Here is a 14,761-nt window from a genome sequence, read left to right on the forward strand (position 1 = left end):
TGACAAACAATATGAAGAAATGCTACTCATTTGTATTAACAGGTTTTTCATTTAAGATTTCTTTGATTTTGAATTGATTTTCAAATAAGAATACGCATGAAAATAAGTTTGAGATACTATAGTTCTTAAAGTTAGATATGAAGGTAAAACATTAAACAATGTCTTAGATATATCTCTATAATACATAAAAAGTGACTTAAAACTCTTATCATATAATTAAAAGATAGTTAAATTAATTAATTTATCATATTTTAATCAACAATGAGCATATTAAAAAATAAAAAAACAATAATACTATATATACATATTTTTTGTATATAATTTGGATATATAAATAATGTGTTATCATGTGATTTGATGATTTTGAATTAAAAATAAAACAACACTTAATCACATAATAATACATTATTTACGTATATAAATTATACACTAAAAACATGTACATATAATATTGCTAAAAAAAAAATATTTGCTTCTATTGCTTATCGAATGTGATAACATGGAATTAAAGACTTTTTAAAAATAAATTCTTGTATTTTTGAATTTCTTTTAGCAAGTCTCGTATAATTTCGAAAATATGACTCTAATAAGGAAAATAGTGTTTTTACCAAAATTTGCCATCATGAATTTTCCAGGGTTAAATTGATGAAATTATTAATAAATTTAAAGGTTGAATTCATAATATTTTTAAATTGCATAAATTTAGTTGTCTTTTTAATTCTCTCCTTCTCTTACGTAACATTGCTTAACTAATGTTAATCGTCATTGTGGTCTTACACATACTCTAGGTTTAGTCAAATTTCAAGCATCTATAAACAAAATTTTAAAAATCTAAATATCTATCATTTTATTAAAATTTATTGTTAGGGTTAAAAGTAAAAATATTATTTAACTAAAAATATTAAAAAATCTAAAATATCATCATATTTCTCGTCCTTAGTTTAAAAAGTTAACAAATTTTATTTCACTCACAGTTTGAAAAGTAATAATTTTTTTTATAAGTTTTTTTTTTACTTCTCCAGTGACCATCTCTGATGGTCAGCCTTCCTATAACTCCTCCTTTCCCATTGAAGTCTGTCGATCTTCGATTGAAATCGTCGAATAAAGATGAATCATTGTCTTCATCTCTTCAATCGAAGGAAGACCATTCGTCTTCATCCAATCAAAGATTGGAATCACTATATGAAGTCGATCTTCAACCAACTTGCTTTGGCGACGTCGATCATCTGGCAATCTTCAACATCTTTAACTATCTAGAGATGCTTCATCTAGACATGTCAAAGTTAGACAATTTTGGTCAAAGATCGACATGTTTTGGTGGGAGAAGAGAAGTTATGGGAAGGTTAGTCATCAAAGATGGTCACCAGAGAAGTAGAAAAAAATTTTAAGAGGGAAATGATCACTTTTCAAACTATGGATAGGTGAAAATTTATTAGTTTTTTAAACTAAGAGGAGAAAATATAATAAAATGTTAGGTTTTTTAATATTTAAGATTAAATAATATTTTTATCTTTAATCTTAACAATGAATTTTAACAAAAGGTTGAATATTTAAGTCTTTAAAATTTCACAATAAAATTTCGAATTTCACCAAACTTTGGGTGGGAAGAAAGTTTTAGCCCATTATAAATTGCAAACAAAAATAGTATCAGCAATTTAGTTGTTAAAAAAAGGGCCAAAGGACTTATTCGCACCCAAATTTTGATATTTTCCTAAATTCTCATCCTTTAATTATAAAAAAGCAAAAGACTCACCTATAAATAGTTAAGTTTAACATTTTCTGTTGAGGCATGAACAAAATGACTATTTTACCCTTTTTAATTGAAATGACAAAAATATCCTAAAAGCCAAAAGAGTATATTACCCTTTTTAATCAAATGACCAAAATACCCTCCAAATTAAAGGACCAAATTAATGTAGTGATTAAGTAATTTAATCTAAATTACCAAATCACGGATTTACCCGTTACAGTGAAATTACCAATTTACCCTTTAGAATTTAAATTGCCAATTTATTAATTAACAACGTATTTTTTTGTATTTTTAAAGGTGATTTTGTTAGTTATCTTCTTTGGCCCTAAAACAATGTACTAAAAAGTTGGATGACATAAAAATCTGGTTTGAATGCCAGGCTTATGAATTTGCATAGAAGGTGCATAATGCACAATTTTAGACCAGGGAATTTTGCAAGATTACAATAGCAAAGTCAAATTTGCAATTACAGAATGACCATAGAAATGCTATGGTTTGGATTTTGATACCAAAATGCAAGTTAATGGAAATGCAATGCAATTACGGGCAACCTGGAAATGCAATGCAAGTGCTAGAATGCATGCAATTACAGGCAATTTTGATTCAAAAATTTGAATGCAAATAATCCAACAGAAGCATGATCCTAGAAATGCAATGCAATGCAAGTATTGGAATGCATGAAAGTAATTTTGGATGCAAATGGAAAGTATTAATATTCCAATAATTTACACAACTCCAATGCAATAATCCAACCTGGACAACATTAATTATCATAAATTACTAAAACACTAGTAATGCAAACAAACCACAACAAATTTATCTAATCTCATCATCCAACTGTCATAACTAAACAAATGTATAAAGTTCAACTTCAATAGACTCATATATTTAACAAAACTCTAACAGGTGGTATTCATTGCCTCTGTGAGTGTGGTTGTTGTGTGGAAGATGAAGATGAATCAAATTGACTTTTAGTTGATTGAGTTGTCATGGTTGAGATTGTTCTTCTCTGATATTGAAAAAAATTGATTAGGTTAAATAAAACATATTTAACAATAGCATAAAGAAGAATAACAAATAAACAGAAGTAATACCTTTTGTTTTTGTCTTCCTCCATTGTTTAGATTGTATTGCCAGAACTTTTTGTTACGCCTAGGGTTGGATTCAAATCAAACTCATTCGAGCTCAAGTTTGGCTTGAACAAGCCCAAAACAAGTCACAAATAAACGAGCTTGAGCCTGAGGTCGAGCTTTATATACTTGAAAAAACGAGCTCAAGCTCTGAGTCAAGTGGCTCGGCTCAGCTTGCAAGCCAAGGCAGCTCGCCCATTCTCCTTTCTCTAGCTGGATGGAACGTTGTCCTTCTGGTCTTTTAAAAGAAGAAGAAGAGTCTTCCACCCACCCACCCACACACACACACACACACATAAATACATCTATAAATTATGGAAGTTTGACCAATTTCCCCTCTTTTTTTCTAACATGTTTGGTTTTTGCAGGGTCCTTTCTTTACAGAAGCTGCTGGAGTTTTCTTGCTCTCTTGGTCTTTTTGTGTCTTGCTACATCCCTCTGGCGTAGTTCAGCTGTCCTGTGTTTTCTCTTTATACAACTTGCTCCAGTTCTGCCTTGATGCCTCCTTGTCACTTTGCTGCTTTTGATGGTTCTGCGTGTTGTTTCCCTTTTGGATTCACTGGTTCTATAGTTCAGAATAAGCAGAACCTTGTCTTTGCCTCCTGCTGTAGCTCTGCTTGTCTGCACGTCTTCTGTCATGCTACTGGTTTTCAATGCTCAGTTGTAGCCTGCAAATTTGTCCCCAGTGTTAGCTGCTCAGTTATGTTTCAGATGTCTGCAGTGACTACTTGTGTTTCTGATCGAGGTGCTGCTCTGCTCTTTGTATGGGGTTTCCTCTTCATTTGGCCTTGTGTTTCTGCTGCAGGTGCAACTCAGTTATTCGTGTTCACAGCTCCTGATCTGGTCTCTCATTTGGCTTTTCTTTTGAAAATTCTTGGTGTGTGACTTAGGTTCTACTTTGGTAGCAAAGGCTCCCTGGATGCAATCAAAGGACACTCTTGATTCCCTTTTCTTTAGGCTGCATTCGAGCCTTTTGCTCCCTTTGATGTTGGTCCAGATTGTTTAGTACTGGACCAGGCTTTTGTTGTTACTTTTTTCTTTATTTTTGATTGCTTAATAAATCTTAATTGAAATAATGATATTTATGTAACTCGATTTTATTAGGTAAGTTATTATAATTCAATATAATTCCAAATTATTAAAAAGAAGGTAGAAGCATATGGGTTCTGAACAAGCTCGTTTGAGCTCATCAAGCTCGACTCGTGATTAGGCTCGTTAAGCTTACCCTAGCTGAGCTAAGTTTGAGTATTGAATTTTTTTGCTCATCGAACTCAAACTCCAGCTTGGGCTTGTTGCAATAGTAACCGAGTAGAGTTTGAGCTCGATTCAGCTCAAATTCAACCTTAGTTACACTCAAATTCATGACATAAACTACACCTCTTCATTTTCATTTGCAATGCACTGTTTCATATCCTTGAATGAACACAACCAAGTTATACTCCTCCATATCAACATTTTTGATTTCACATTCCATAAGTTAAAACAATATTGTAGATCTCATCCTATAACACACAACATGAGTTAAAGCAGTAACATGTCAAAAAAAAAAGTAATATATAATCTATAACAATAACAATAATATGCATGAAATAAAACAGTTACTTAAAAACAAATGACACAAAACTGTAACATATAAATTAAAACAGTAACATGAAATTAAAACAGTAAGGATAATATGCAGGAAAAGAAATAGTACATATCACAGAAAATATGACACAAACAGTATACAAGCAAGCAGTAACTAATGTATTCATTTTAGCAATTATACATGTCAATCATATAAGCATTTAAACATGCATGCAATTAGGAATGCCATTCATGTAAGCTTATATGTAAGCATTAATGTAAACAGTAGGCAATATGCTTAAAAAAAAAAAAAAAAGTAATTATACAACAGGCAATTAAGCATGGCATTAATGTAATTATACAGCGGACAATTAAGCATAGCAGTATGTAAACATAAGGCATTGCATTAATGTAATTATACAGCAGGCAATTAAGCTTGGCAGCATGTAAACATACAAGTATGGCAGACATTAAAAAGTAAGCATGTAATTATACAGCAGGCAATTAAGCATGGCAGTATGTAGACTAACCAATGTTAATTGAACATCAGTATGTAAACATGTCAGCATGTAAGCATGAAAGCATGCAAGTAAACACTAACTAATATCCAATCAAATTTATAAGCAACTCAGAATTCAGCAATACAACAAATGAAAAAGAACACACAAAAAATCAATTAGTAAGATCAGCATTCACACTGTACAATTAATTACACAACATCATTAAAAAATAAAAATTGCATTATTGTCATAAGTCCTTGTTGCAACTTGCATAAGTGTTACAAGAGCTTATTACACCTGTGAGAATTAAGGTTTAAAAAAACTTTCTCTTTCACACCAATAGTAATGCATTTTTGGGCTGCCAAAATATGTAACAATGAGACAACGTACATAATGACACAACAACAACTACCATTTAACATTGATTTATGCAAGTTCATCCAGATTTGACCAAAACAAAAAGATATTAGAAACAAAACTCATACACAAGCCAAACACACTGATCATGCATCACTTTTTAAGAGCACACTTCACAATATCAATTTACCCATCACTGGGCAATATTCAAATTAAATCAAGAATAAAATATTTTTCGCAAGCCATAACAAATTTCATAGCAAACCCTAAACTCTTTTCTGCTATTTAATGTTCAGAGTAATGAACACTCACAAAAATTTAAGTAAACCATAAATAATATATAAATAGTAGCACAATGCCATGCAAAGCCCACGCGTCAACTTTTTTTGCCCTAACATATACATATAATGCATAAGCTTAACAAAAACCCTAACATATTGTACCCAAAAACCCTAAACATTGAAAAACATCAACTTCATAATACATTTTACGTACACACAATACACTTAGGAAAATCATTGAACAAAATCGCTAAAAAAATAAACTTTGACGGCAAGAAAAATTTGCTAAAGCCCTCAATTGGTGCAAACTTTGTCGTTGTTTGAGCTAAACCCACCAAGAAAAGCTACTAGGGTTGTCGTCGAAGTTGTTGGTGATAAAACAAATTGAACCCAGTCAATTAGGTTGTCATTTGTCGTTGTCATTGATGCTACACTACTTTGATCACCCCTGATTACGTCATCTGATGTATTGTTGTCGTCGTTATCCTTTTATCAGTATTCACACTTAAAGTACACAAAACATTGAGAGAAGTTTCACACACAAAGAATGTCAAATGATAGAACAAAATGATCGGGTGTTGCATTTTTTTGTTCAAATTGAATTCTAACGTTGGATAAACACATGTTGCACGTTTATCAGTTAACAAATTAAAAATTATTTTATTTTTATCACTAATTTTTTTAAAATTTGAGTGAAATGACAAAAAACCTCCTCATATGTCGCAAATCCATTGACTCACTTTTTCTATACAAGTCCATTGTTACCGGTTTGTTTCAAAAAAATTTTATAGTTGATTCCAATATAATCATGTCAAATTTAACATGCTTGTAGCAAGTTAATATAATCACGTCAAATTTAATAAGCTTGTAGCACGTCATTCGAGTGCAACGATTTCAGCTGCCGATTCCATACATGACCCGTCTGCTTTGTCGTTTTTCAACAGGTGTCGTCAGTTGATGCTGCCACGTCCAAAATGCAAACCATAAATCTTCCAAAATTGTGAAAAAAAGGGAAATCATTTCAAACGCATTGCCACGCGTCGTCCAACCCTATGTTGTGTGTGCGTGCATGTTAATTTGCAGAATTTCTCCCTCATTGAACTGCGTTTTTTATTAATTTTTTTAAATTCTCTCACCCATTGATAAGGTTATAATTTTAAGCAGCAGATTTACTTTATTACCCTTTTTATTGACGGAAAGTGTTGAACTTACCCATTCATGGTGAGTTTTTGAGTTTTTTATAATTAAAGGTTAAAATTTGGAAATTATCAATATTTGGGTGAGGATAATCCTTCGACCTAAAAAAAAGTTTGAAACTTTGGAATAGTAAGGCCATCAAACGGAAGCCTCATAGCCGTCGACTTCGAATACCCCTGCAATCAACGGTATAAATCAAAAGGTAAACTAACACTCGAAATGGCACAGAATCACTCACCCACAGTCTCTCAGACTGTGTCCACTCGTAAACGGAAAACGGAGAGCTTCCAAGCAAACCCTAACACGATTAAACAAAACCAAGCTAACGAAGAAGAATTAGGCTGAGGTCAGATCATGGCGTTTACTTCTCGCCTCTTATCCAAATCCAAACAGGTCGGTAACTTACTCCTCGCTGTTACAGGTGGGAACAAAGATGTCCACATCCTCGATCAAGCCTTTCTTAATCTCGAAACAGAAGTTTATTACTCCTCATTGCTCGATTTTGTGTCTTTGTTACGCGATTCGTTTTAATGGATCTGAAATACGATTGTCTTTTCTGTTTCAATGTCTGAAAATAATTTTTTAAATGAAAATTTGATATAAGGGTTTTGTTTTTCGCTTGAAAAAGCGGAAAATTGTTGCTTTATTTTTTGTAAGAAAATTATAGCTAATGAAAAGTCCGATATTTATTAATATTTTAGATTTTTCGGTGGATTTGATTGACTATCATAGTGAAAATAAGTATCATTTATGTTTCAAAATTGAAGATTTTAGACATCACTATCATTTTGATTATGATTATTTTTTCTGGATTAATTCTTGGAATTCACATTCACAGTTTTTTTTTCCCCTGTATTTTTGTATTGAAAATGCACAGTTGTGTGGGAGTCAAGTGATACTGCAACAGCAGCATGCTATTCCGGTGCGTTACTTTGCGAAGGATGCTGCGCCTAAGTCTTTAAAAGGAGATGGTGAGTGAATTTACAATTTTTTTATGATTGCTGGTATGTTTTTGTAATTTACAATTGTATGGACATTCTATGAATTTAAAAACTAATTTTATCATTGTCAAATTTATTGAAGAAAAGGTATTGAAGGTAGATTGTGATGTTTGATCTCTTCGTATTGATGGTTATTCTATGAAGAAATAATCGCATTTAATGGGTTTGTCAAATTATTGATTGTAGTTGATCTTGGCTGTGTTGACCTGTTGGATTCATGAGTAGGAACAGAGACAATTAAATGGATTTTTTTTGGAGAATACCTCTATCTGTTTACATTTGTGTTTTGATAATATGTGGATGTTCTATGTTATCTGATAATCACTGAACAAGAACTTTCCTTTTCGCTGAAAAGAGATGCTGAAGAACATCTTTTTGGATGTTAAGAAAAAATTTGACACAGCCATGGGGATACTTCGGAAGGAGAAGATCACCATTGACCCAGATGATCCTGCTGCTGTTTCTCAATATGCTAAGGTCATGAAGACAATCAGAGAGAAGTAAGTTCCTTTGTTTCATTTGGAATTCATTTATTCATGATTGCTTTCTTTTATATTTCCTTGTGCATTAATATACATGGGTGAATGTTGAATTGAGAGCAGAAATAAGTATGCCTTGTTTATGCCACCTTAATTTTACTGTTTCAATTGATGATAATGTACATATCATATTTTGGCATCTGCAGGGCAGGCTTGTTCTCAGAATCTCAAAGGATTCATTATACTATCCAAAGTCGAACAGAAGGAATCCCAGATGCTCGTACATATTTGTTGACGTTAAAGGAAATACGTATCAAGTATGTATTCATTTATATATTTTTTATGTCTTAGATATAACTGTTGTTGCAGTTGAAGCTTTGCACTTGTGTTTTCATGTACTTTGATCACCCTTTTGTACTAGGATGAATGGAATTTGTAAAACTTACTATTTTTATCACTATTCTGTGCTTTCTTACTTTATTGGCCAGTGCATTTAGGCTGTTCTTCTAGAAGCTATGATAAGAAAGGATTAATTTTTCTTTTGGCATGAGATTATGCATTAAATGATGAACCATACTTTTGTATTTATTGTGGATTCGAGATAGCTGCAAATTGCTATTGAAGCCATTCGTATATAAAATAATTATTTTTATCTTTTCTGTTTCAGGAGAGGACTCACTGATGAACTCGGTGCAGAGGCTATGATGATGGACGCCCTCGAGAAAGTGGAAAAGGAAATTAAAAAGCCTCTTATGAGAAATGATAAGAATGGGATGGGTCTTCTTTTGGCTGAATTTGATAAGATTAATAAGAAGTATGCATCATTGAAACAGCTTTTTACTTCATTTTTGTTTATTTATTTTCTTACTACTATTCTATGTAGTGTCTCTGAACTATGATTATTAAGATAAATAATGATTTAAAATATTCCTTAATACCTGAATTTGATGACACAGATTTGAGCATACTAGTGGCTTAAAATCTGAATTTGTTAGCCGTAGTAGCTATGCTGCTCAATATTTAATCAACTTTTTTCTTATTAGTATGTTCAGCATGTTTTGCCACACATATGGTAAGAATTATACTCTTGTTCTGCCCAGATTCTTTATCATAACACATGAACATGGTTGGTGTATGTAATCCTGCATATCTGGGAAAATGAAAGAACCAGTTATTTATGCTTAGATGCTTAAGGAGTGGTGACATGCCTAAAGTGCTCAAATTGTCAACTCCATTGGTGTTGAATGTGGGTCAGGGGTTATTTCATGTCTATTTTTTCTTTTGTACATATATACTGACCAGTAGAAAGGGCTTTCATGCTATATTTTGTGATATAGAAATGCATGTGGGTTTATTTCATGTATGTGGATTGTTATATTGTGCATAAATCTTGAGTCACTTATAGAATAAAGTATCATTTTATGTGTTGAAATATTTCTGTATGATTTAAACCATTTTTATAAAATAAAAAATTAAATTGGGCTGTCTTTGAGTGTCATCTGTGTAGTATTCATTGTTATGATATAGAGGTTATAATTACAGTTAACTATTGATTGATATGTGTGATTGTACACCGATTAACTGCCCGCTTTGGTGTCACTGGAGATCAGTGAACTTGTGTGGATGATATGAAAAATCTGAAATTTACATGCTTCACTGTTCAATTCGGAGAGAGAACATAGCAAATGATTTTTGTAGCATTGCTAATAGTGACTGAACAATGATTTTTTACCAACCAATATCTCTGTTCTTCCTTCATTGTTCTACCCTTGTGAAGTTGTGTGCACAAGCAGGGAGGTCAGGTGACTTACAAATATGTAACTGGGGTAATAATTAATTAGATCTATAATTAGGATTATGGGCCTATAGAGTTTCCTATTCTGAAGAACTATAGAATCATCCTGGTTGCATTTTTTATTCTAGTTTTCTAAAATTTGTCAGCATATGTTCAATACTGCATGAAATTACGTTATTTTTGTTTCTTAACTTAATGAATCCTTTTATCTTATCAGGCTTGGAATCCGGAAGGAGGACTTGCCAAAGTATGAGGAGGAGTTGGAAAACAAAATTGCCAAAGCACAGCTGGAGGAGCTGAAGAAGGATTCTCTTGAGGCTATGGAAACCCAAAAGAAGCGGTAGGTTATTTACACTTTGCTAACCGTTTTCGATCATGAACCTGTTAATTTCTTTACACTTTTGACTTCTGGCAATGGCCCCTACATTCTAGACATGTGAAGAGTTAGGTTCTTGATCTCCTACCAGGAAATTATCTAGATGCCTCTTGTCAAAGAAGATTTATAAGAATTTCTTGACTACTAAATGTTATAGAAAGGCAGCAAAGCCCATTTTTGCACCTGATTGAAATGGTGGAGTTTGGCACATACTTGCAAAAGGAGTGAACTTGCGTTGCATTTTGGATGCTGTCAAAGATTTAGATTTGTCACTGAAGCAGCAGCCTTGTGCCTTTAAATGACGTCTCTATCAAAAAAATTCAGATTGGACAATACACTTGTATCAAGATTTTATTGTGATTGGACAATACTAAATAAGTTTTAACCTTATTTGTGTTGGAACTAATATTAGTCTTTCTCTGATTTCAGGGAGGAGTTCAAGGATGAGGAAATGGTGGAGGTGAAATCACTGGATATCAGAAACTTTCTGTGAGAGATTCAATATTTGGTTTTCTTTTTCTTTTTTTTTTTTTTTACCGTTTGATTGAGGTTGAACAATTGTGCGACGACTCAGATAATGAGAATGGGAGTCGGTTTTTTGGCTGTACTATAATAATAATCGACTATGCGAGATCCACAAATTTGTTGCTGTTTGTGCTATGGAAATACATTTAGCACGCCCCTCCCTCATGCCGTTTTCTTTACTTCATCGAATACTAATTGTATTTAATGCTTCTCTTTACATGGGTCTTTTAAGAGCCGGTTTTAAGATTTTTCTTATTTCGGTAATCAAGGCATAATTGAAAGCATGTTACCTAAATGTATGATATATACATTTGGCAAAATGACTATTTTCCACCCAAGATTTAGTGCAAACACACTTTTTATCCGTTAATTATCGAAAATCTAAATATCTATTTTTCTGTTAAATATTACAGTTATTGTTAGTAGAGATGATAATTTTGATCAAACTTTAGGAGTTTTAACCCTAACGGGAAATAGATTCTTCAATAGAAACAGAAAAAATGATAGAGACAAAGATAAAAAAAAAAATCGCAATCTAGGATGGGTCAAGACAGGAATATATGTGTCTCTTTTTCCTTCCTTCCCTGCCCCCTCGCCTGTTTTATTATATTAATATATTTACTTAAGATACTAATATATCTTTATAATTTTATATTATTTATGTTTTTTAAATTTATTTAAGTTTTTGTTGTGCATATTAAAGTGGTTAATATATTATATTTGTAATATTTGAAATGGTTAGTTGATTTTAATTTTATTTAATTTTGTTATTTAATATATTTATATTATATTTAGAAGGTATAAGGAGGAGAATTTTTCTTACGGGCATGAGGAGAGGATTTTTCTCGATGAGGATGAGGAGGAGATAAGGAGGGGATTTTTCTTCGCAAAAAGGAGACGAGGAATCATTTTTATCTCTAGGCTAGGGAAGGGGATTGAGATCCCCTCCCCACCCCTCCCGTTGTTATCTTTAACTATCAGAGATAAAGTTGTTATTTAATAAAAATATTTTTAAAACTAAAAATTTATCACATTTTTACCCCCCATGCTTAAAAACTAACAAAGTTAATCCTACTAAAACTTTGAAAAACTTACATTACCTCTTAGGTTTTTGTAGTAGTTGTCGATCGTCAAAGAAGATGGTGATGATAGTAATGGCGTTCTCAACCACGGTCCATTTTTTACTATCATTGACTGTCATGCGACGAAGTGCTCTATATCTTAGTCTCTTCGTAACACCGTCAATGAGGGGAAAAAATGGTTGGAAATAGAGTGCAGTTGAGAGAGAAGCCAGGAGGGAGAGAGAATGTCATCGTCTCTAGTCGCCATAGTTGCTATAAAAACTCCAGGAGAAAAATTTTGATTTTTCAAACTTTGAGTGGGAAAAGGTTGAATAAAATTATTAGTTTTAAAACCTAGTAAAGTAAAATGTAATGAATTTATAGTTTTTAAAAATGTTTATTAAATAATAATTTTACCTCTAACAGTAACTATGAAATTTAACAAAAAGGTGGGTATTTGGATTTTGAATAATTGTCAAGTGGAAAATAGACTTTACACCAAACCTTGGGTGGGAAATAATAGTTTGGCCTATATATATTTAAATATACTACTGCGTAAAGGCTTTCATGCGACATTAATGACAATGAAAGGGCAAAATTTTGCCTGTAATTGGGGGTTGAGAGGCTCCGTATATAATTGGGTTAAGCCCAATGATCCTAAAGTTGATGAAATAACAAAAAGAGACAGTAATACCTGAAATTATCCAATCAAATATTTTAATGAATGAATTGAACAGACTAAATTTATATTCCAATAGATTTAACCTCAAATGGCGTGAAAAAAATAGTGATAAGAATTTCTGTTTTAATTTAGAAATAATATCAAGGATAATTCTTGATTGACATTGACAATTTTAGAATTATAATTAGCTGATTGAACTTACAATTTTTCTACTAAATTAAAGAGATTAAATTTGTTTTTGTCACATAAAAATAAGTTAAACTTCAAAACTTGTGTTATGTCTTTTCTACCCCTTCTGCATTATGCATCATAGTTGTTTTGAATTCTTTTACTCAAAATAATATTTATTGATATTAAACCTTTTTCTAAATACATGTTAAACCTTCCTTTTATTTTTAGTGTAACTTGATCATTTAAATTCTTTTAATTAGAATGACGTTTTATTAAAATCCAAATAAATTATTTTTGAATATTGTTTATGATTTCTTTGTTAAGCCTAAATAATAAAGAAATTTCCATCTTCCAACTTAAAAAAAAAATTTAATTTTAGTTGAATTTTATGTTTTAATAGATTTTATTTATTTTGAGGATTTTGTAGTTTATGTGAAAATAATTTTGGAAAGTGTTTACTTTGAAGTTTTTATAGTTGCAAATGTCTACCTCACACACAAATTTTTTACACCATTACATAAAATGTCTATGCCTGTGCACTAAAATGATCACATCACTTTTAGTTCCAATACATTTATATTTCTCTTTTTTTTTTCAATTATATATACGACACATTATCAACATAAAACGGTCAGGTATATCTTAATACTAGTTATTTTTTTAATTATATTGTTGTTGTTCAGTTTGTATGATGCAAATATAAATATCCTAATTATGATATTGTCTTATCTGTAAAATACAAACTATGGTTATTTCAATTATTATTCTATTTAATTTTCTATTATATTTATTTTCTCATTTGTGAAAGCAAATAGTAGTTATGTCATTTTTTATAATTGTTTCACATCTATAAATGCAAATTATAATTGTATCTCATTTGCAAACTAATGAATTTGAATTTTAAGTTCTAAATATTATTTGAATATTTATTTATATTAAAATAATTGTATCCAATTTGCAACCTGAAGTTTGTAAAATTGTGAAAATATACACACACACACTTGAAGTCCCAAATTTCATCAAAATATTTATTTGTTTTATAATAACTATATCTCATTTGCAACCTAAACATTGTATAAATTGTAAAAAAAAAAGGACTTGAAGTTTGAAATATCATTAGAATTAAAGTTTAAATACTATAATATTCTAAATATTAATTATAAAACTAGAAAGTTTAGTAAATATAAGATAATATCTGAACTTAAAGTTTCAAAGATTAATCTCAATATATTCTTTACAAATTAGAAGTTTTATGAATATAGATAATATTTGAACCTGAAATTTCTAAACTTGAATGGATATAATTAAATGGACTTTTTGCATAATTTTTTATCTAGAATTTATGAGTCTTGAAAATTGATTAAATAAAATGTCTCATAAAGACAAATTCAAGACCACTATTTTTCTCTAGCATTACATCCCTAAAGGATTATGAGCCGAATATGTGAATCTAATGGAGGACTTACTAAAATTGTGAAGAAATTTGAAAGATGAATTGAAACATCAAATTCAACTCCCAATGGCTTTGTAATTTAGTATAATTCTACGTTGTTCAAAATTTTTTCCTGATTGAAGTAATGTGAAAAAAAAATATTTTCCACCTTTCATTTTTATAATATGCTCCTTTAGTAGCAATATAGAGAAAAAAAAATTTGAATTATTGTTATATTTATTTGTTAATGAAAAACCATTAAACTCGCCCCATAAACAGTATATTATTTCCTGAAGTAAACACGACTATCAATAGTAGTTATCTTGGGTTGAGTAAGGTCATGAATAAAATAATTTTGACCCAAAGATGATTATAATAGAACATCCCAGTCATATTATCAAAAGTGGACTAAGACTAAAGTGAAATAAATAATAATGCAGAGTAAACAAAAAAATAGT

The 14,761-nt window shown here is 31.0% G+C and overlaps 1 protein-coding gene across 1 annotated transcript; it reads left to right on the top strand.

Moving 5' to 3' along the window:
• Positions 1-6,993: 6,993 nt before the first annotated feature.
• LOC123209729 (probable ATP synthase 24 kDa subunit, mitochondrial) lies at positions 6,994-11,109 on the top strand. Its single transcript, XM_044627863.1, has 7 exons — positions 6,994-7,174; positions 7,659-7,752; positions 8,138-8,282; positions 8,468-8,578; positions 8,929-9,075; positions 10,274-10,396; positions 10,862-11,109. The coding sequence occupies exons 1-7, from the start codon at positions 7,136-7,138 to the stop codon at positions 10,923-10,925; spliced, it is 723 nt and encodes a 240-aa protein (XP_044483798.1). The 5' UTR covers positions 6,994-7,135; the 3' UTR covers positions 10,926-11,109.
• Positions 11,110-14,761: the final 3,652 nt, after the last annotated feature.

The sequence above is a fragment of the Mangifera indica genome, chromosome 1, assembly GCF_011075055.1.
Source record: "Mangifera indica cultivar Alphonso chromosome 1, CATAS_Mindica_2.1, whole genome shotgun sequence".
Classification (NCBI taxonomy): domain Eukaryota; kingdom Viridiplantae; phylum Streptophyta; class Magnoliopsida; order Sapindales; family Anacardiaceae; genus Mangifera; species Mangifera indica.